The 20,932-nt window shown below is 47.6% G+C and overlaps 1 protein-coding gene and 1 long non-coding RNA gene across 4 annotated transcripts in view; one reads left to right on the top strand and one right to left on the bottom strand.

Annotated features, from left to right (window-relative positions):
* svep1 (sushi, von Willebrand factor type A, EGF and pentraxin domain containing 1) overlaps positions 1–20,932 on the bottom strand; it is a 417,550-nt gene that overhangs the window by 369,569 nt on the left and 27,049 nt on the right. For all 3 annotated transcript variants that reach the window (XM_072517335.1, XM_072517337.1, XM_072517336.1), the window contains exon 3: positions 16,792–16,968. In XM_072517335.1, coding sequence (XP_072373436.1) covers positions 16,792–16,968 — 177 coding nt within the window. The remainder of the gene's footprint in view (positions 1–16,791; positions 16,969–20,932) is intronic.
* The window catches only part of LOC140429850 (uncharacterized), a 59,838-nt gene that overhangs the window by 13,872 nt on the left and 25,034 nt on the right, over positions 1–20,932 (top strand). Inside the window, exon 3 of the long non-coding RNA XR_011949219.1 lies at positions 16,878–17,097. This is a non-coding gene — a long non-coding RNA (uncharacterized lncRNA). The remainder of the gene's footprint in view (positions 1–16,877; positions 17,098–20,932) is intronic.

Here is a 20,932-nt window from a genome sequence, read left to right as displayed (position 1 = left end):
TAAGACTTCTTACTGTGCTCACCCCAGTCCAACGCCGCATCTCCACATCATTTATATCAATACAAAGCTTTGAACCGACAGCACCAAGTGCAAGATAGTTCAGTGTTTGAGACTAACATATCTTTAGCCACTAACGTACCAGCGTGCCAATGCACTTACTTGGCATTGTTACACTTCCTCAATCTTGGCAATACTCAGCAGAAACCGAGCTTTTGTTTGTTTGTGCAGCCTGAATTACTGTAAATATGTCAACATTCCGTATCTAAGTGCAAGAATTTTAAGTAGTTAATGTCAAGTATTGTTCGTTTGGAAAACTATCAACCGCATTATTCCAGCGTGACAGAAAGGATGTTGATCATCAAACTCACCAGAAATTATCCATTTTTAAATAGACAATGACCAGCTTTCCACTTATACTCACTGCCAGGACAGGATGTGAGATGCGATAAGCATAAAGAATCTACAGTAAAGAAGGGGGGCCATTGAGTCCATCAAGCCTCTGCAAGCTCTTTCCCCAGTAACCCTGTGCATTTTCCCCTTCAAGTGTTTATTTCTGTTTCCACCTCCCTTCCAGCGAGTGTGTTCCAGATCGCAACAACTCGCTGTGTAAACAATCCTCATCTGTCCTCTGGCCCTTAACCAACTGCCTTCAATCTGTATCCTTTAATTACTGGTCCTCCTACCACAGGAAACAATTTCTCCCTAACGACTCTGTCAAAATTCTTCATACATGGCCAAATAATTGGAAAACGGAGACTGGTCTTTGAGGCTCAGGAGGGACTTACAAGGTCGTGGGACTTGACGTGCCTTCAAAGGGCCAGCACTGGCATGGTGGGCTGAATGGTCTCCTTCTGTGCTGCGAGCTCCTATCAGTTTTCTTTTGATCCCATGCTCAATTTGAACACCTCTTTTAAAGCTCCCCATCACCTTCCCTGCATTAAGCAAAGGAATCCCAACAGCATCACATTGTCTGACAGGCGTGCACCGGGATTTTCCGGCCCTTCCAGCTGCCAGGGTCTTCAGGTCCCTCCGATGATGCAACGCAAATGGCCATGGACTTCAACAGGACTGGAAGATACCACCGCCAGTCAATGGCGACCCACCTCCACCAAGGAGAAACCCGCCTCAGAGAGGGGGGGTCTGTAAAATCCCAGTCATTGTCTCTGCCATACTACATGCCCTTTGTACCCCATAGACTCAGACAGACTAGCCAATCCACACTTCCAGCGTTTAACAACGTAAGCGCATAGGTTGTGCGTATCTATGCACTTGTGTGGAGAATGACACGGGAATTTATTGTTTTAAATTCTTTCATGGGATGTGGGTATAGCAGACAAAGGCATATCGGTATCTGTTACCCGCTGGCTGACTAGTGCAGTGACATTCCCTCTACAGCACTGTCTCTAAAAATAAACTTATTTCCATTGATCCGACATGTAATTATTTCACTCATTGTGGCATTACGGCAGAATCTTTCAAGCTAAACACACGCACACACACAAACATGTGCACATGCATACATAAACACGCATTCACACGGACACCCACACACACTTTCACCCTCTCTAAACCCAAGCCCGATCAAACATCTGCTTCCATTTAAACATCCTTTTTCGATCTCTCCATGGTCTCGTTCCTCATAATGTTTCTAATTGTCTCCAGCTCTACAAACCGCAATGCTCCCATTCTGGCTGCTTGCTTATTCTGAATTTTCATCACGCCGCCAAGGGTGGCCGTGTCCTTACCTGCTCCGACCCTAAACCCTGAAAATCCCTCCCTAAACCTCCCTATCTCGCTCCCTCCCTGTCCTCCTTTGAGACTCTTTCACAGTTACCTCTTTGGTCAAGCATTAGACCCTAATATTTCCTTGTAGAATCTCTACAGTGCAGGAGGACAATTGGCCCATCAAGTCTGCACCAACCATAAGACCATAAGACATAGGAGTGGAAGTAAGGCCATTCGGCCCATCGAGTCCACTCCGCCATTCAATCATGGCTGATTTCAACTCCATTTACCCGCTCTCTCTCCATAGCCCTTAATTCCTCGAGAAAACAAGAATTTATCAACTTCTGTCTTAAAGACACTCAACGTCCCGGCCTCCACCGCCCTCTGTGGCAATGAATTCCACAGACCCACCACTCTCTGGCTGAAGAAATTTCTCCTCATCTCTGTTCTAAAGTGACTCCCTTTTATTCTAAGGCTGTGCCCCCGGGTCCTAGTCTCCCCTGCTAATGGAAACAACTTCCCTACATCCACCCTATCTAAGCCATTCATTATCTTGTAAGTTTCTATTAGATCTCCCCTCAACCTCCTAAACTCCAATGAATATAATCCCAGGATCCTCAGACGTTCATCGTATGTTAGGCCTACCATTCCTGGGATTATCCATGTGAATCTCTGCTGGACCCGCTCCAGTGCCAGTATGTCCTTCCTGAGGTGTGGGGCCCAAAATTGCTCACAGTATTCTAAATGGGGCCTAACTAATGCTTTATAAAGCTTCAGAAGTACATCCCTGCTTTTATATTCCAAGCCTCTTGAGATGAATGACAACATTGCATTTGCTTTCTTAATTACGGACTCAACCTGCAAGTTTACCTTTAGAGAATCCTGGACGAGGACTCCCAAGTCCCTTTGCACTTCAGCATTATGAATTTTGTCACCATTTAGAAAATAGTCCACGCCGCTATTCTTTTTTCCAAAGTGAAAGACCTCGCACTTGCCCACGTTGAATTTCATCAGCCATTTCTTGGACCACTCTCCTAAACTGTCTAAATCTTTCTGCAGCCTCCCCACCTCCTCCGTACTACCTGCCCCTCCACCTATCTTTGTATCATCGGCAAACTTAGCCAGAATGCCCCCAGTCCCGTCATCTAGATCGTTAATATATAAAGAGAACAGCTGTGGCCCCAACACTGAACCCTGCTGGACACCACTCGTCACCGGTTGCCATTCCGAAAAAGAACCTTTTATCCCAACTCTCTGCCTTCTGCCTGACAGCCAATCGTCAATCCATGTTAGTACCTTGCCTCGAATACCATGGGCCCTTACTTTACTCAGCAGTCTCCCGTGAGGCACCTTATCAAAGGCCTTTTGGAAGTCAAGATAGATAACACCCATTGGCTCTCCTTGGTCTAACCTATTTGTTATCTCTTCAAAGAACTCTAACAGGTTTGTCAGGCACGACCTCCCCTTACTAAATCCATGCTGACTTGTCCTAATCTGACCCTGCACTTCCAAGAATTTAGAAATCTCATCCTTAACAATGGATTCTAGAATCTTGCCAACAACCGAGGTTAGGCTAATTGGCCTATAATTTTCCATCTTTTTCCTTGTTCCCTTCTTGAACAGGGGGGTTACAACAGCCATTTTCCAATCCTCTGGGACTTTCCCTGACTCCAGTGACTTTTGAAAGATCATAACTAACGCCTCCACTATTTCTTCAGCTATCTCCTTTAGAACTCTAGGATGTAGCCCATCTGGGCCCGGAGATTTATCAATTTTTAGACCTCTTAGTTTCTCTAGCACTTTCTCCTTTGTGATGGCTACCATATTCAACTCTGCCCCCTGACTCTCCGGAATTGGTGGGATATTACTCATGTCTTCTACTGTGAAGACTGACGCAAAGTACTTATTTAGTTCCTCAGCTATTTCCTTGTCTCCCATCACAAAATTACCAGCGTCATTTTGGAGCGGCCCAATGTCAACTTTTGCCTCCCGTTTGTTTTTAATGTATTTAAAGAAACTTTTACTATCATTCCTAATGTTACTGGCTAGCCTACCTTCAAATTTGATCCTCTCTTTCCTTATTTCTCTCTTTGTTATCCTCTGTTTGTTTTTGTAGCCTTCCCAATCTTCTGACTTCCCACTACTCTTTGCCACATTATAGGCTTTCTCTTTGATGCATTCCCTAACTTCCTTTGTCAGCCATGGCTGCCTAATCCCCCCTCTGATAACCTTTCTTTTCTTTGGGATGAACCTCTGCACTGTGTCCTCAATTACTCCCAGAAACTCCTGCCATTGCTGTTCTACTGTCTTTCCCACTAGGCTCTGCTCCCAGTCGATTTTTGTCAGTTCCTCCCTCATGCCCCTGTAGTTACCTTTATTTAACTGTAACACCTTTACATCTGATTCTACCTTCTTTCTTTCAAATTGGAGATTGAATTCTACCATATTATGATCACTGCCTCCTAAGTGCTCCCTTACTTTAAGATCTTTAATCAAGTCTGGCTCATTACATAACACTAAGTCCAGAATGGCCTGTTCCCTCATGGGCTCCATCACAAGCTGTTCCAAATAGCCCTCCTGTAAACATTCAATTAATTCCCTTTCCTTGGGTCCACTGGCAGCATTATTTACCCAGTCCACCTGCATATTGAAGTCCCCCATGATCACTGTGACCTTGCCTTTCTGACATGCACTTTCTATTTCGTGGTGCATTTTGTGCCCCTGGTCCTGACCACTGTTAGGACGCCTGTACATAACTCCCATTATGGTTTTTTTGCCTTTGTGGTTCCTCAACTCTACCCACACAGACTCCACATCATCTGACCCTATGTCATTTAGTGCTATTGATTTAATTTCATTCCTAATTAACAAGGCAACCCCGCCCCCTCTGCCCACCTCCCTGTCTTTTTGATAGGTTGTGAATCCCTGGATGTTTAAATGCCAGTCCTGAACCCCCTGCAACCATGTCTCTGTGATGCCTACCACATCATACCTGCCAGTCACAATCTGGGCCACAAGCTCATCTACCTTGTTCCGTACACTGCGCGCATTTAAATATAGCACCTTTAATTCTCTATTGACCGTCCCTTTTTGTTTTCTTAGTGTGGTGGACCTTGGTTTACTGAGCCTTTCCATACACTGTGTCATATTTTGTGGGATGGGATCTATCGTAACCTCTCCTGAGTTTTGTCTTTTCGTGCTTTTTTGTATTCCTAAGCAGCTACGCTTCCCACTGATTACTTCACCTCTTGGTTCCCTGACTTTCCCTTCCCCCCCAATCTTTAGTTTAAAGTCCTATTGACCACCCTATTTATTCTTTTCGCCAGAACACTGGTCCCAGCTCGGTTCAGGTGGAGACCATCCCAACGGTATAGGTCCCCCCTGTCTCAAAACTGATGCCAGTGTCCCATGAAAAGGAACCCCTCTTTCCCACACCACTCTTTCAGCCACGTGTTAACTTCCCTTATTCTTGCCTCCCTATGCCAATTTGCACGTGGCTCGGGCAGTAATCCGGAGATTATGACCCTTGAAGACCTGTTTTTTAATTTGAATCCTAGCTCTTTATAATCTCTAAACAGGTCCCTTTTCCTAGACTTGCCTATGTTGTTGGTACCGACATGGACCACAACAACTGGATCCTCCCCCTCCCTCTCCAGTACCCTTTCAAGCCGGTCAAAGATGTCCCGCACCCTAGCACCGGGCAGGCAACATACCATGCGGGACTCTTTATCCTGCTCACAAAGGATACTATCTATCCCCCTGATAATAGAATCCCCTACAACTACAACTTGCCTATTTACTCCCTCCCCTTGAATGGCCTGCTGACCCATGGTGCCTTGGTCAGCTGACTCATCCTTCCTGCAGCCCTGTTCGCCATCCACACAGGGAGCAAGTGCCTCATACATGTTGGACAGAGTCAAGGGCTGAGGCTCCTGAGTTCCTGACTGCTGGTTCCCTTTACCTGCCTGACTTGCAGTCACACCCTGCTGTCCCTGGCCACTGGCAGGATTTAAACTACTTACTCTGACAGGTGAACCCTGTGAAAGAGCACCCTACCCAGGCCCACTTCCCCGCCAATCCCCGTAACCCCACCTAACCTGCACGTCTTTGGACTATGAGAGGAAACCGGAGCACCTGGAGGAAACCCACGCAGACACGGGGAGAACGTGCAGACTCCACACAGACAGGGACCCAAGGCCGGAATTGAGTTATATTGACAATTTTTAAACTATCTGCACCTCTGGTGTACGCAGCAGCACACGGCAACCACACCAGTCTGGAATGTTTGGGACCAAGTAATTATTGGATTTTGGAATTTTCTGGATTATAGAATGACACATTAGAATGTCTAACCACGAGTATGTGTGGAAAACAGCGTGAATATAAATAAGTACCTGAAGCATAAAATGGTGCTGAAACATTATACAGCAAAATGGTTTTGCTTATCCAAGTAAACTGTATCTTTCATGGACTGCACTAAAATGATACCATGAGTTGCTTCGGTCTGCTCAAAAAATATTCTGGATAACTGGTGTTTCCAAACAATAGATTTCCAGACTGGAGAGGTTACAACGTACTATACCTCTCGGCGGGATTCTCCGCCCCCCCCCCCCCCCGCTGGGTCGGGGAATCGCCGGGGGGGGGGGGCTGTGCGAAACCCGCCCCGCCGCTCCAACGCCGGCGGCTGTATTCTCCGGGCGGTGGCGGGATTCCCACCACACCGGTTGGAGGCCGTTGGCAGTGGCCCCCCCCCCCCCGGTGATTCTCCGGGATCCGATGGGCCGAGCGGCCGTCCGCTTTTGGCCAGTGCCGCCGGCGTGAATCACTCAACTCATGCACCAGTGGGACCTGGCAGATGATCGGGGGGGGGGGGGGGGCACGGGGGGATTCGACCCTGGGGGGGGGCTCCCACGGTGGCCTGGCCCACAATCAGGGCCCACCGATCTGCGGGCGGGCTTGTTCCATGGGGGGCACTTCTTTCTTCCGCGATGGGCCCCTGTAGGGCTCCACCATACTGCCCGGGGGCTGGCGCGGAGAAGAGAATCCCCCGCGCATGCACCAAAATACGCCGGCCTTTCTGCGCATGTGTGAGATCATGCCAACCCCTCCGCTGTCCACCTAGCCCCCGAAAATGCGAAGAATTCTGCACTTTCGGGGGCTGTTGACACCAGAGTGGTTGGCGCCGGTTTTACCGCCGGCCTGGGGACTTAGCCCCAGAAGGGAGAATCCCGGCTACTTGTGTCACACTTTTGAACTTGCCCATCTTTAGAAGCGAGACTGTCAGTGCAGACTGGCCACACTGCAGTTGGATCCTCCTGCCAGCGATGGCGCTGTCATACCTCAGCTTCAAACTGCAGTGAAGCCTCTTCAGCTCCAACCATTCCAATTTGCTCCAGGTTTTAACTACAGTAACTCCAGGTCATTAAGGCAAATGCATGGCAGTGTCAGAGTGATTAATCGCAGCACACTGAGTATATATTAGATTATATATCCACCGACAAATCAGATTCTATTCATAGCAAAAGAAAAGGGGAATGTAAGGAACATGGATTTAACAACAAAATCTGATTTAATGCGGTGAGTCACATCGATGGAGGGAGAGGAGTACTCAATTGGTGATGTGGTGAGAATCAGAAGTTACAATATAATGCTGTTTTCCCTTATCGCCCTATCTCGGTAGCCTCCCGCAGCACTGCTAGATCTCTGCACTCCTCCAATTCCACCCACATTGCCCATTCCAAACTTCCACTGTCCCTAGCTTCCATTACCCCACCATTGGCATGGAACATAAGTTGTGTCTTTGGCCCTAAACTCTGGAATACCCTCTCTAAACCTTTTAACCTCTCTCTCCTGGTCAGCCTCTTCCTTAGACACTGCTTAAATTCTACCTCTTTGATCATGCTTTCGGTCCTAATAATAGTTTATGTGGCAATGTGCGTCATTGGACATTTTAGTACGTTAAAGGCACGATATAAAAGCAACTTTGTGTTGTTAACGCCTTGCAATACGACAAATCGGCATCCATATTTTACAATCGGAGATTTGAAATAGTCTTCATGCCATTCAGAATTGTCGCTGCGTCCTTTCACAATATTCCAGGAATCCGAGACAAAACACACCATCCTGAAGTCTAAATGGATTGGGAACATCTGCCGGAAGTTGCACTACAGTTTAATGGTTTTGCAGCCAGGAGCAAAAGGCTGGCGATTTCAGTAAACGAGCTGGAGTAGAAGTGCACGAACTCGAAGGCGTTAGGGAATAGGAAAAATAACACCGCAGTCAAACATGGTGTGTAACCATTTGAATGCTGGATCAGCTCAAACCACGAACAGAAAGAGTGGGATATTGTATGGCCATGCTTACCTGGCGTCAGGCTAATGTCTTGTCAGGTTTCACTTTGATCTCGTGACTTGAGAACGAATACAATTTAGCACACAGGTTTGAACGACACGCGTCTTGATTGCGAGAAGTCAATAATAAAACGCAGTCACATGAGCAAGGTTTTCAATTACTTCCTAAATATCTGCACTGCACTTGCATCAGGTGAGCTGTGTATGAATTGATTTATTATTCCAAAGTACTGCCCCAAATAAGAATGATAATAATAATTTACTGGGGAGATAGCAATGTCACTGGCTCAGTTATTCAGAGGTCCAGGCTAATGTAATGCTGTGGAGCATGGGTTTGACTCTCTGGTGAAATTTAAATTTCATAGAATTTACAGTGCAGAAGGAGGCCATTCAGCCCATCGAGTCTGCACCGGCCCAAGCCCACACCTCCACCCTAAATTTAATGAATAAATCTGGAATATATAGCTAGTTTCAGTCATAGTGACCGTGAAACTATCATCATTTAGCATAAAAACCCACCTGGGAAGGAAATCTGCCGTCCTTACCTGGCCTGGCCTACATGTGACTCCAGACCCACAGCAACGTGGTCGAATCCTAATCTTCTGGTCGCGCCAATGTCGGCCCTTTACGGCGGGTTCCCCGGAGGCGAGGCAAGCAAGCCACAGGAACGGCCAGAGACTATCCCCTGGGTTAGGGATGAATATTGCTTCACCCAATAAACATTCAAACAAGAAGACTACACTGGACTGTGCCTTCCAAAATCTTACAGGTGAGTGGACTGAGTCAGGAATACATTCTGAAGAAGATATTTAAATTCTTGTTGGCTGTTTTCTATGTACTTCCCTGTATTTTTCTGCTTCTGTATAGTCATGGTTGTCAGAATAAACCTGGCTACCGGGATTAACCTGACAGATGTAGCAGGCACAATTGCAAGCTTCCGATGTATCATTATAAAAGAGTAATTATTAATCTTGAGGTAGGCTGGACTCACTGGTGGCATGCGTAGATGCCGAAGGAAGTGGCAGTGATATAAAGCACACTACGAAACTAGATAAGTACATAAGGGAGAAGGAACTAGAAAAACTCACTGTCTGAAAGGTGGTGGAGGCTGAGACACTCATCACATTTAAGAAGTATTTAGGTGTGCACTTGCAATCCTAGGGCATACAAGGCGATGGGCCAATGCTGGGAAATGAGATAAGAACAGTTGGTGCTTATTTTTGACTGGGGCAGACTCAATGGGCCGAAGGGCCTTTTCTGTGCTGTAAGACTCTGGGACTCTAATTGCAGTTCAGAATGTCTCACATTTTGGCATTTCTCTTAAAGCCATGATATGGGGCCCAGCAACAGAGGCGGTATTTACAAATCCTTTCTGAATATCTGAAAGACATGGATATAGCAGCTGGGCAGACAGGAACAGAGGAACAGGAAGAGGCCATTCAGCCCCTCCAGCCTGCTCTATCATTCAATTAAATCAAGGCTGATCGGTATATTAACTACCCATCTTTATCCATAACCTTAACACTCCTTGCCTAACACACAGCTTTCAATCTCAATTTGATATTTTAAATTGACTCCCAGGACAAAGCAGTCCACTTAATTGGCACCCCACTCACTATCATAAATGAGAGTTCTAGTGGCGCAGTGGGGTGTACCCCTGCCCCGGAGAGGCCCCTGGCCTCGTTACACTCTCGTTCAAGGCGGTTCCCCATGGTCCACACCATTGTGTCGACGCCCTCAGTGAATGGGACATGTTCTGCAGCACCTCATCAAGGTCAGCCTGGTACTGGGTGAAATCCCCCAGCGAGGTGGACATTCTGTCGACACCCTCAGCCATGGATGTCACCGACTGTGCGTAACCTAGGACACCTTCACTATTGGTGCCGATGCATGTACCACCCCCTTCACCCCCCCCACCCTTCATGACCCCCCCATCCACTCTTTCATGGGCATGACCCCGACCCTTGGTAGTCCCGCGCTGGCATCCCAGCACTGCCACCTAGGCACCCTGGCGTACTGGTGTACTCAAAGAGTATAAAGAGAGACTGATGGGACACTGGATATGGTGGGAGGCAAGCAGAATTGTTGCATTCTGTAAATAAACCTCAGGTAGAATTGCCTTGTTTTGTACTTCACCAATTGGCTTTGGATTGGAATAACAGCAGTGAGTTCCACATTCTCAGCTCTGTTTGGGTTTCTTCTATATTCCCTACAGGACTTCTGGTGACTAACATATGTTGATAGCCCTTCTATCAAGGGAGAAGATGCTGGAATGGAATGATATGATGCAGGTTCAAATGAGAGAAGAGGACTTTTCGGAAGTTATGCTGAGTGCAAAGTATTCAACATATGGAAAACGTTCCAGATCGAGGAATGCAGACACAACCCCCTGAATCAGATTGGATGTTAGAATGTGAGGGCATTAGGATCTCTCTATAAATCAAATAATCCAAATGTGCTCCCTTATTGATGATTATTCTTTTATATTGTGAGAAAGATCCAACTAAATTAAGTGAATACCCATGTCTTAAATCTAATAGATCGAGGTAAGGTAACTATAATGCCACTCGTTTGACCAACACTGGCTCTTGGGTCTGGCAATCCTGCTATCTTCAAATTTTTATTCTTGTTTTCAGATCCCTCCATGGCCTCGCTGCTGCATTCGCTCCGCTATCTCCGTATTGGATAAACATATGGATGATAATGGAATAGTGTAGAAGGGCTTTAGATTGGTTTCACAGGTCGGCGCAACATCAAGGACCGAAGGGCCTGTACTGCGCTGTAATGTTCTATTATTCTATTGTTCTGTAACCCCGTCCTTCCCCCCAACCCTTCGAGAGTCCTGCGCTCATTCAATTCTGACCTCTTGAGCTTTCCACGTCTTCATCGCTCCACCGTGAATGGGCGTGCCTTCAGCTGCCTGGACAGTAAGCTCTGGAATTCTCCCCCCCCCCCCCCCCCCCCAAATCCCTCCTCCTCTCCACATTGCACTCCTCATTGCGGGCAGCACGGTAGCACAGGACAGCATGGTAGCATAAGTGACTAGCACTGTGGCTTCACAGCTCCAGGGTCCCAGGTTCGATTCCCCGCTGGGTCATTGTCAGTGCGGAGTCTGCACGTTCTCCCCGTGTCTGCGTGGGTTTCCTCCGGGTGCTCCGGTTTCCTCCCACAGTCCAAAGACGTGCAGGTTAGGTGGATTGGCCATGATAAAATTGCCCTTAGTGACCAAAAAGGTTAGATGGGGTTATTGGGATACGGGGATAGGGTGGAAGTGAGGGCTTAAGTGGGTCGGTGCAGACTTGATGGGCCGAATGGCCTCCTTCTGCACTGTATGTTCTATGTTCCTCCTTTAAGAGGCTCCTTAAAATCTCTGAGTGGAATTCTCGGCCCAACATTAGGCAGGACTGGAAAATGCTGGCTGCCTGTCTTTGAACAAGGTTTTGGTCACCCTAATGACTGGGACTTTGCAGGCCCACCGCGGAGGGTTGTCCCGCTGCGGAGGCAGCTCGCCATTGGGCGGCAGCAGCATCTTCCGTTCCAATGAAGTGAATGGCAATTTGTATGGGTCGCCCGTCCCGGTGCCGAGGAGCCTGGGGCAGAGGCCGACTTTGGTGTGACTGGAAGTTCTCGCCCAACGTCTCCTCATGTGGCTAGGTATCACATTTGTGTCGGATAACACCTCGGGATGTTTGACAATGTTGAAGGCGCTATGGAAATGTAAGTTGTTCATCTGTCAGTTTGAAACTCTCCAAACGTGCATCATCAAGTCTCGAGTTACACGTTTTGGGGGTGGTTTCAGGATTCACAGAAATGTAACGATTCTGAAAAGTGTCTTCTTCATTTTCGAATCAGCCCTGGATACCATAATGTCTGGCTTTATTGAGGCTAAAGACATTTCTTTCATCGGAACATGAGAAGCACGAGAAGGAGCAGGCCATACAGCCCCCTGGGCCTGTCCAACAGTGCAAACTGAGAGTGGCGAATGGACAAGACAGATGGAAATGATAAACAGCAGGAATGTTTCCGTGTAAGAAATGATTCAGTAATCCTGACCTGGAGATTGATAGCTTCCAGGCATTATCCTTCTGAAGCAGATTCCTCATTGAGCGTTAGATTCCAGTTCAATACCACAATAGCAAATTGCAACAGTGAAAGTCCAAGCCAGTGGACTACTAAATCACATAAACATCAGCATGGTTATCGGGGAATGGTCACTGTTAATCCTTGGTGATCCACTGAGATTTTACCTCATTTTGAAGCCATCAAGCCGCAGGAGGTGTAATAAAGGTTAAGATGTTCACTCCTTCCCACTGTGCAATCACAACTGCTGACGGATGTTCAAACCCCTGAACCAAACTCAACGGAGCCAATTCAAGACATGACCGCGAAGGACATTTTAAACTGTGCCCTGTATGTCGATGGGATGTGAAAACTTGTTGTGCAGCCACAGGAACGCCAATAGAGTTGCCGTTTCGATCATCCGCACTCATGGCTGATTATATCACCGGAACGGTGTGAACGTTGGAGGCGGGGTGGGTGAGCATTAGGTGCTGGAGGATTGGGTGCTCAGGATCTAGACGAAAGAGGGCAAGGACAAGGACAACAGTCCGTCTGGTCTGAGCCAGCACAGCAGGGGCGTGGGGTCAATATGAGTGCGGGCAGTTGGAGAACAGGTTGGGTGAGCAGGGTTATCAGGATATTTGGGGGCAGTGGGGTCCATCAAAAAATCTATTAAGGACAAAACCTCTATCCTTTGGACCCACGGCGAAGAATCACTGAAACGACTACACGATGACATCAATAAGTTCCATCCAACCATCAGACTCACCATGGACTACTCTCCAAAATCAGTTGCATTCTTGGACACACTCGTCTCCATCAAAGACGGTCACCTCAGCACTTCGCTTTACCGCAAACCCACAGACAACCTCACGATGCTCCACTTCTCCAGCTTCCACCCTAAACACATTAAAGAAGCCATCCCCCATGGACAAGCTCTCCGTATACACAGGATCTGCTCAGACAAGGAGGAGCGTAACAGACATCTACAGACGTTGAAAGATGCCCTCGTACGAACGGGATATGGCGCTCGACTCATTGATCGACAGTTCCAACGCGCCACAGCAAAAAACCGCACCGACCTCCTCAGAAGACAAACATGGGACACAACCGACAGAATACCCTTCGTCGTCCAGTACTTCCCCAGAGCGGAGAACCTACGTCATCTTCTTCACAGCCTTCAACACGTCATTGATGACGATGAACATCTTGCCAAGGTCATCCCCATATCCCCACTTCTTCCCTTCAAACAACCGCGCAACCTCAAACAAACCATTGTTTGCAGCAAACTACTCAGCCTTCAGAACAGTGACCACGACACCACACAACCCTGCCATGGCAATCTCTGCAAGACGTGCCAGATTATCGACATGGATACCACCATTACACGTGAGAACACCACCCACCAGGTACGCGGTACATACTCGTGCGACTCGGCCAACGTTGTCTACCTCGTACGCTGCAGGAAAGGATGTCCCGAAGCGTGGTACATTGGCGAGACCATGCAGACGCTGCGACAACGAATGAACGGACATTGGGCGACAATCACCAGGCAGGAATGTTCCCTTCCAGTCGGGGAACACTTCAGCAGTCAAGGGCATTCAGCCTCTGATTTCCGGGTAAGCGTTCTCCAAGGCGGCCTTCGGGACCCGCGACAACGCAGAATCGCCGAGCAGAAGCTGATAGCCAAGTTCCGCACACATGAGTGCGGCCTCAACCGGGACCTGGGATTCATGTCGCATTACATTCACCCCCCACCATCTGGCCTGCGAAATCCTACCAACTGTCCTGGCTTGACACAATTCACACCTCTTTAACCTGGGGTTACCCCATCTCTGGATCTGTAAAGATTTAATCACCTGCTAATGGTCGCATTCCAAGCATTGTCTGGCATCTTTGAATTTGTCTATATATGTGTTTCTGGAACATACCTCTTCATTCACCTGAGGAAGGAGCAGCGCTCCGAAAGCTAGTGACATAGAAAAAAACCTGTTGGACTTTAACCTGGTGTTGTAAAACTTCTTACTGTTCTATCCTTTTAAACAGGGGATAAAGGTCTCACATTGAAAGCAGCCAGAGAAACAAAATTATTGGCAATGAAGATACCCTCAAGGAACAACTAGATAGGAACTAGCTGTTCCAATTTGAATCATCCTTTACAGTATGACAGACATTCCCATGAGGACGAGCAGCCGCCTCCCAGATCCAGGATCATTTTCAAACAGATTCACTGGGAATTCTTGAATTTCCACCAATTTCCAACATTATGACAGACTAGATTATTTGAAATTACAAGCTTTCGGAGTGCTTTGTGAATTGTTTCAAATCAGGACAGTTAGCAGGATTCTGCAAACCCGGACAGTATGGTGGGGGTTACATGTAATGTGACATGAACCCGAGATCCCGGTTGAGGCCGTTCTCATGCGTGTGGAACTTGGCGACCAGTTTCTGCTCGCCGATTCTGCGTTGTCGTGCGTCTTGAAAACCGCCTTGGAGAATGTTTACCCGAAGATCGGAGGCCAAATATCCTTGACTGCTGAAGTGTTCCCCGGCTGGAAGGGAACATTCCTGCCTAGTGATTGTTGCACTTTTACCTGGTGTTGTGAGACTTCTTACTGGGCCCACCCCAGTCCAGCGCCGGCATCTCCACATCATTGTGACAGACGCCTGTAGTTCCACCACAGAACCAACCCAAGTCACATTCCACCACCAGCTGAGTCAGCAACATGTTTTCTCGGTGAATGTTCTGCGTAGATAATTTTTTTTTCTCTATTTAGGGATTGGAGTGATTCCGATTTTGCAAAGAGCCAGACCAAATCAAGCAAACAGAGAGATGGCTGATTTATATCATGACATCTCCGCAATATAATTAAATCTCGCGAATAATTAAAAAGCCCCTAAAATCAGTTGTGTGCTCCCGGTTTTACATGCAAGGTCATTAATAAGTGACATGTAAGGTTGTAACTTAATTGTATTATTAATAAAATTTTGGACGTCATTCCTTCTGAAAACTCATAGCACGAGCCAGCACAGCATGAATTACCTGGTGAATTGTTCAGATTTTGGTTGGTATTCGGAGACTTTTGAGCAATAGCAAAACCTTTCAGGAGTTCAATTTAATTGGCCAAGTTCAGCATTTACCTTCTCTGAATAGATGATGTAATACATAACAATCTGCAGACTGTATTCGACTAAACCAATCGTGTTTTATTCCCGCAATAACTGAATTTATTTCTCTGCTCCACCTGGACAGCAAACATTCCGGCCTAATAGCTGAATAAACATAGAAAGAAAGACTTTCATTTAAATAACGCTTTTCATTACCAATGGGTGTCTTAAAGCGCTGAAGCACTTTGAAGGACAGTCATTTGTTGCAATGTAGGAACATGACAGCCATTCTGCGCACATCAAATATTCGCTAACAGCAATGTGATAATAGCCAGGTAATCTCTTTGTGTGATGCTGACTGAGGGATAATTATTGGCCAGGACACCAGGGACAAGTTCCTCCCTCAGGTCCTGGAATGGGACTTGAACCCTCAACCTTGTGAAATGTGGAATTAGAGGGGAGGAAAAGGATGGAGACCAGCCCACAGCTCTTGGTGGACATAGCACCCGAAGCAAACACTTCCGGCTTCCAGTGCGTTTAACAATTTTTCAATGAAAATTGATGTTCTCAACCATGGAACATGCCGGCATGACGTGAGGTTAGACTTCTTTCAGACAATTGTCTGGTGCAGCACTAAAGAACTGGGGGAAGCAACACGTTAAGGAACAATTAGCTTGGTAGTCACAAAAGGGTTGCAACAAACCATTCGATCAGCTTGGGCTATCACCTGACGTTAGTTGAGCTCCATTGGATCACGTCACTCGACCATCAGAATACCCACAAGTTCATAAGATATGGGAGCAAAAGTAGGCCATTTGGCCCATCGAGTCCCCTCCGCCATTCGATCATGGCTGATCTCATCCTGGCCTTAACTCCACCGTCCTGCCCGTTCTCCATAGCCCTTCAACCCATTACCAATTAAAAATCTAACTCCTCAGTAAATTTACTCACTGTCCCAACATCCTTCACACTCTGGGGGTAGCAAATTCCACAGATTCATGACCCTTTGGGAGTAGTTTGTCCTCATCTCCATTTTAAATTTGCAACCCCTTATCTTGCGACTATGACCTCTTGTTCTCGAACGCCCCACAAGAGGAAGCATCTGCTCCACGACGACTTCACCCATACCGTTTATCAACGTGTACACCTCAATTTGATCTCCCCTCATTCTTCAAAGCTGTTCAATCTCTCTTCATCAGTCACCATGGGTGCAAAACGATTAGCAGTTCACTGTTTTTAATAGGAGACTAAAAAGGATAGAAGCCAGTGATTTACTGTTTTCCAGAGTGTATAGAATTTTAAAATCTCTTTTTCTACAATCTTCAGGAGAATCGATACAGGTCTCCAGTGATGCCCTCATTGACTTGTGTTTTCCATCCTCAGAACATGTGCTGGAATTAATCATGTCTGAAGAGTATGAAATGATTAATTCCAGCACACGCTCGTTGAATTAAAAAGGCCACGAGTTTACATACAGCGTGATAATTCTCCCGCGGTTTCCCACACGAATGGAAGTGTTTGGAACCCCTGAGGACATGGATGTTCCTACCTGTGCATTCATGCTGCAGTCCCTTCCCGTAGTAGCCTTGCTCACAGATGCACTCATACTGGCCTGTGTTGGTACCACACTTGCAGCTCGCCATCTCATCGCAACAGTCGTGGCCCACATCGCAGAGGAATGAACAGCGGCCTCGGTCCTCTTGGATGTAGTCACCAGAGGGAAGATCTGTAAAGAAGGAATAACGCACATCATTCTCACATCTGGAAAGAATCCGATCGCCATCATTTGCTTCAGTGATTTTCCTGAAAAGAACATCCTGTAGCTCCTTTCACGCCCACCTTCTTTGATTCAGAGGTAAGAGTGCGATACCTATTAAGCCATGGTTGACCAGTGAAGAGGTGAGATTTAGCACTGTGCTCCAGGTCTGATAGGAAATTTGTGTCAAAATGTTTATGGACACATAAGGCAGTCAATAATACATTTGTGTGTGAGTTATTTGTATAAAGCTCAATGTTTACACTATCTACCTCCCTGTGTTCTCAGCCGCTGAACTAGACTGAGGGGAACATAATTACTGAAAAGAAATACTGTTGAAGCTTTTCACGTTGCACTCATCAGGATAGATGCAAGAATACAGAATTTCTAAGGGAGAGGTTTGAAATTTGGTACTCTTGTGAACAATCTGATGAGTGCAAGATGAAAAGCTTTGACAGCATGTCTCTTTCTTCAGCAATACTCAAGTTCTCTACATAATTCATTGCCACAGAACCGGCAATGAGGATTTATTAAACAAAGATGGCAGGGAGACGGTGAATTGCATTTGTGGAGAAACTATACCAAAACTTTTTGTTTTGGTAGACATTATGGTGTGTAAAACTACCGTTCCACTTTCAATTTACATGGTTCTTTCAGTGTGAGGTTATCCATTTTGGCAGAGAAAATAGTCAGGCAAATTATTATCTAAATGGAAAACAGATTGAAAATGTGTCTGGGCAGAGGGATCTGGATGTCTTTGTTCATGAATCGCAGAAAGTCTGTATGCAGGTACAAAATGTAATTAAAAAAGGCAAATGGAATGTTAGCATTTATTGCAGAAGGACTGGAGTATAAAAGTAGAGAAGTGTTGTTGCAATTGAAGAGGGCGTTGGTGAGATCACATCTGGAGTATTGTATCCAGTTTTGGTCCCCTTATTTGAGGAAGGATGTGGTGGTATTGGAGGCAGTTCAGAGGAGGTTCATCAGATTGATTCCAGGGATGAAGGAGTTGACGTACGAGGAGAGATTAAACAGTTTGGGCTGATACTCGCTGGAGTTTAGAAGGATGAGAGGGGATCTGATCAAGGTACATAAAATACTAAGAGGGATTAATGAAGTAAACATAGATCAAATGTTCCCCCTTGTGGCAATCTAGAACAGATATAGGTTGAGAGGCGGTAGATTTAAAACTGAGATGAGGAGCAACTACTTCTCACAGAGGGTGGTGAATTTGTGAAACGCGCTGCCCCACAGTGCGGTGGAGTCCAAATCATTAAGTGGTTTCAAGAAGGAGATGGATATATTTCTGATAAAATAACGGGGTAAAGGTTTATGGGGAACAGGTAGGGGAGTGACTTTGAGACCAGGAAGAGATCAGCCATGATCTGATCGAATGGCGGAGCAGGCTCGAAGGGCTGACTTGCCGACTGCTGCCCCTAATCCCTGTGTTTAAGTGCCTCCAAAGGCATCTCCGGTCCATGAAATTAATGTTTGAATAAGCAGACTCTCAGCAGTCTGTGACTGGGAGAATATGACGTATTCATGCAGATCAGAGAGAAACCTGTTGCAAACACTTGGGAATCAGCCAGAAGCAACAATAGTTTTTGTGCTCGGGTTCGCTGGAGTGGGACTTGAACCTAAAATGTTCCGACCCGAGTCTGAGAACTTTATCCACTGAACTTGGTCAGAAAGATAGATGCTAAAGGAGGAGAGAAGTGAAAATGTTTAAGGAAGGAATTCCAGAGCTTCGGGTCTAAGCAGATGGAGCACTGTAAATCAGCGATTGTTAAGAGGCCAGAATAAGGGAACAGAGATTTCTGGACGGTATGTGGAGGAGGTTCACCGGCTGGACCCTTCTTGGGCGCATGGGAAGGTTCACCGGTGTGAAGCAGGCGTACTTACTTACATGTGTGGTGATGGGCAACTAATGCTGGTCACCAGTGAGAAATCAGCAACACAGCACTCAGAACAAAAACAGCTGGTCTATTTCCCCGACAGAGTGCAAGTCTGGCTTCCCTGGTCTCTCACGGAGCAGACACCTGAAAAAGGTGCCATAGCTGGAATGGGGCTGCCCCCTTTATGCCAATAAGCTGCAGACCCGTCCCAGGGTCAGGGGCCGAACCAGCAGGATAGCCTGAAGTTCTGTCGAATGGCAACAATTTTCACCCCTCTGTTTTGAGAGATAGGTGCGCCATCCACTGGTACAATAGAAAATAGCAGCTGGTAGTGTTGCAGCATCACTCGTTTCATGGGCACGAACTAACGTCCTTGTCCCACCTGACTCGGGAGGCGGCGAGGCCGGTAAATCTCGCAATAAGCCTCTCGCAGGATTTACGATGCACGTTTCACCTAGGGAGATCTAACGAGGTGGCGCGATCTGGATCCCACCTCAATGGGCGGAATCCAGATTTGCATATTTAAGTGTGCAACTTAGCTCGCTTAAATATGTTGCCGCCGGAAACTATCCAAGGCACGGGACCTAACGGCCTTGCCTCGGAGACCCCCAGAGGGCGCTGCTTAGCACTGGTTTCCACATAGGAAAACTGGTGGAGCTGGTAGTGTAGTGGGAATGTCACTGGCACTGGCTAATACTCTGGGGATAAGAGTTCAAATCCCACCACGACAGCTAGTGAAAGCTAGTTTCAGTAATGGTGCCTGTGAAACTATCACTGTCATCAAAACCCACCGTGTTCTGTAGAAGGACCATTTAGATCGGAAACGTTAACTCTGTTTCTCTCTCCACAGACGCTGCCAGACCTGCTGAGTTTCTCCAGCATTTTCTGTTTTTATTTCAGATTTCCGGCATCTGCAGTAATTTGCTTTTATCTGGTTCACAAATGTCCTTTAGGGAAGAAAATCTGCTCTCCTTACCCGGTCTGGCCTACATGGGGAGATGGAGCTGAGGTACAAGGGGCGGGCTTCTCCGACCATCCGCGCCGGGATCGCTGCCGGTGATGGGGCGGAGAATAGCCGTTCATGCTGCAAATTCGGCGCGACCTCCGCGGACCCACCAGTCCCGCGCACGTGGTCGAGGCGGCGCTGGTCAGAGGCCGTTGGAACAGGCCCCCAGGGCGATTCTCTGCGGTCGACCGGCTGAACTCCCGCTGGCGTGGTTTACATGTGGTATCACCCGGCGGGAGCTGGGACCCGTGGTGGCGGTCCTGGTCGCGGGGGGGGGGGGGGGGTGCGGGGTGAATCTGACTCTGGGGGCGGGGCCCTCAGCGGTGGCCAGGCCCGCGATCAGGGGCCACCGATCGGCGGGCCATCACGATCTGGGAGGGACCTACCTTCCTCCGCGGAGGCCCTCTGTGTGGCTCCGCCTTTTCGGTGACGCCTGCGCTTGCGGCCACCGTGCACATGCGGGCCACGCGGTCTGTAGGGCAGGGCCCCGCCGGCAGCCAGAGCTGCGGGAAGCACGACGAGGCTCTGTTAGCCCCCTGGAAAACAGAGAATCACCCCGGACATTCGATGAGAAAGTCCGGAGTGATTCTCGCCCATTTTCAGGCGGGCGTGAGGACTTAGTCCCCAAAAGGGAGAATCCCGCCCAAGATCTTACATGACCTTAACTGCCTGGCTCAGAGGATTGAATGGCCAACTCCAGCTCATATTAGTTATGGTGTCAGACTCCGAGTTGGTCTCAACCAGGTTGAGATACCTGGGTTGTGGGAAGGAGCAGTATTCGTTGACAGGAAGCTGCAACTTGGATCCATGGGGAGTTCCCCGGTACCAGTTGAAGGATGTGGAGAAGCTCTGGAAGCAATTATCTTGGAGGCTGAGGGGATAGGATGAGGGTGTAGGAGAGTGGCGCATACCTAGGCCTGTGCTCCTTCTGGTCAGCCAGGAAACCTGACATTCAGTTGTGAACCTTATCTTAGGGTCTTGAGGTCCACGGTCACCTCACAGGTCTGGTCTCTCTGCTTTCCCTGTCCTGGTG

Source organism: Scyliorhinus torazame, chromosome 9, assembly GCF_047496885.1.
Source record: "Scyliorhinus torazame isolate Kashiwa2021f chromosome 9, sScyTor2.1, whole genome shotgun sequence".
Taxonomy (NCBI): Eukaryota; Metazoa; Chordata; class Chondrichthyes; order Carcharhiniformes; family Scyliorhinidae; genus Scyliorhinus; species Scyliorhinus torazame.
This window is presented reverse-complemented; position numbering and strand designations above follow the sequence as displayed.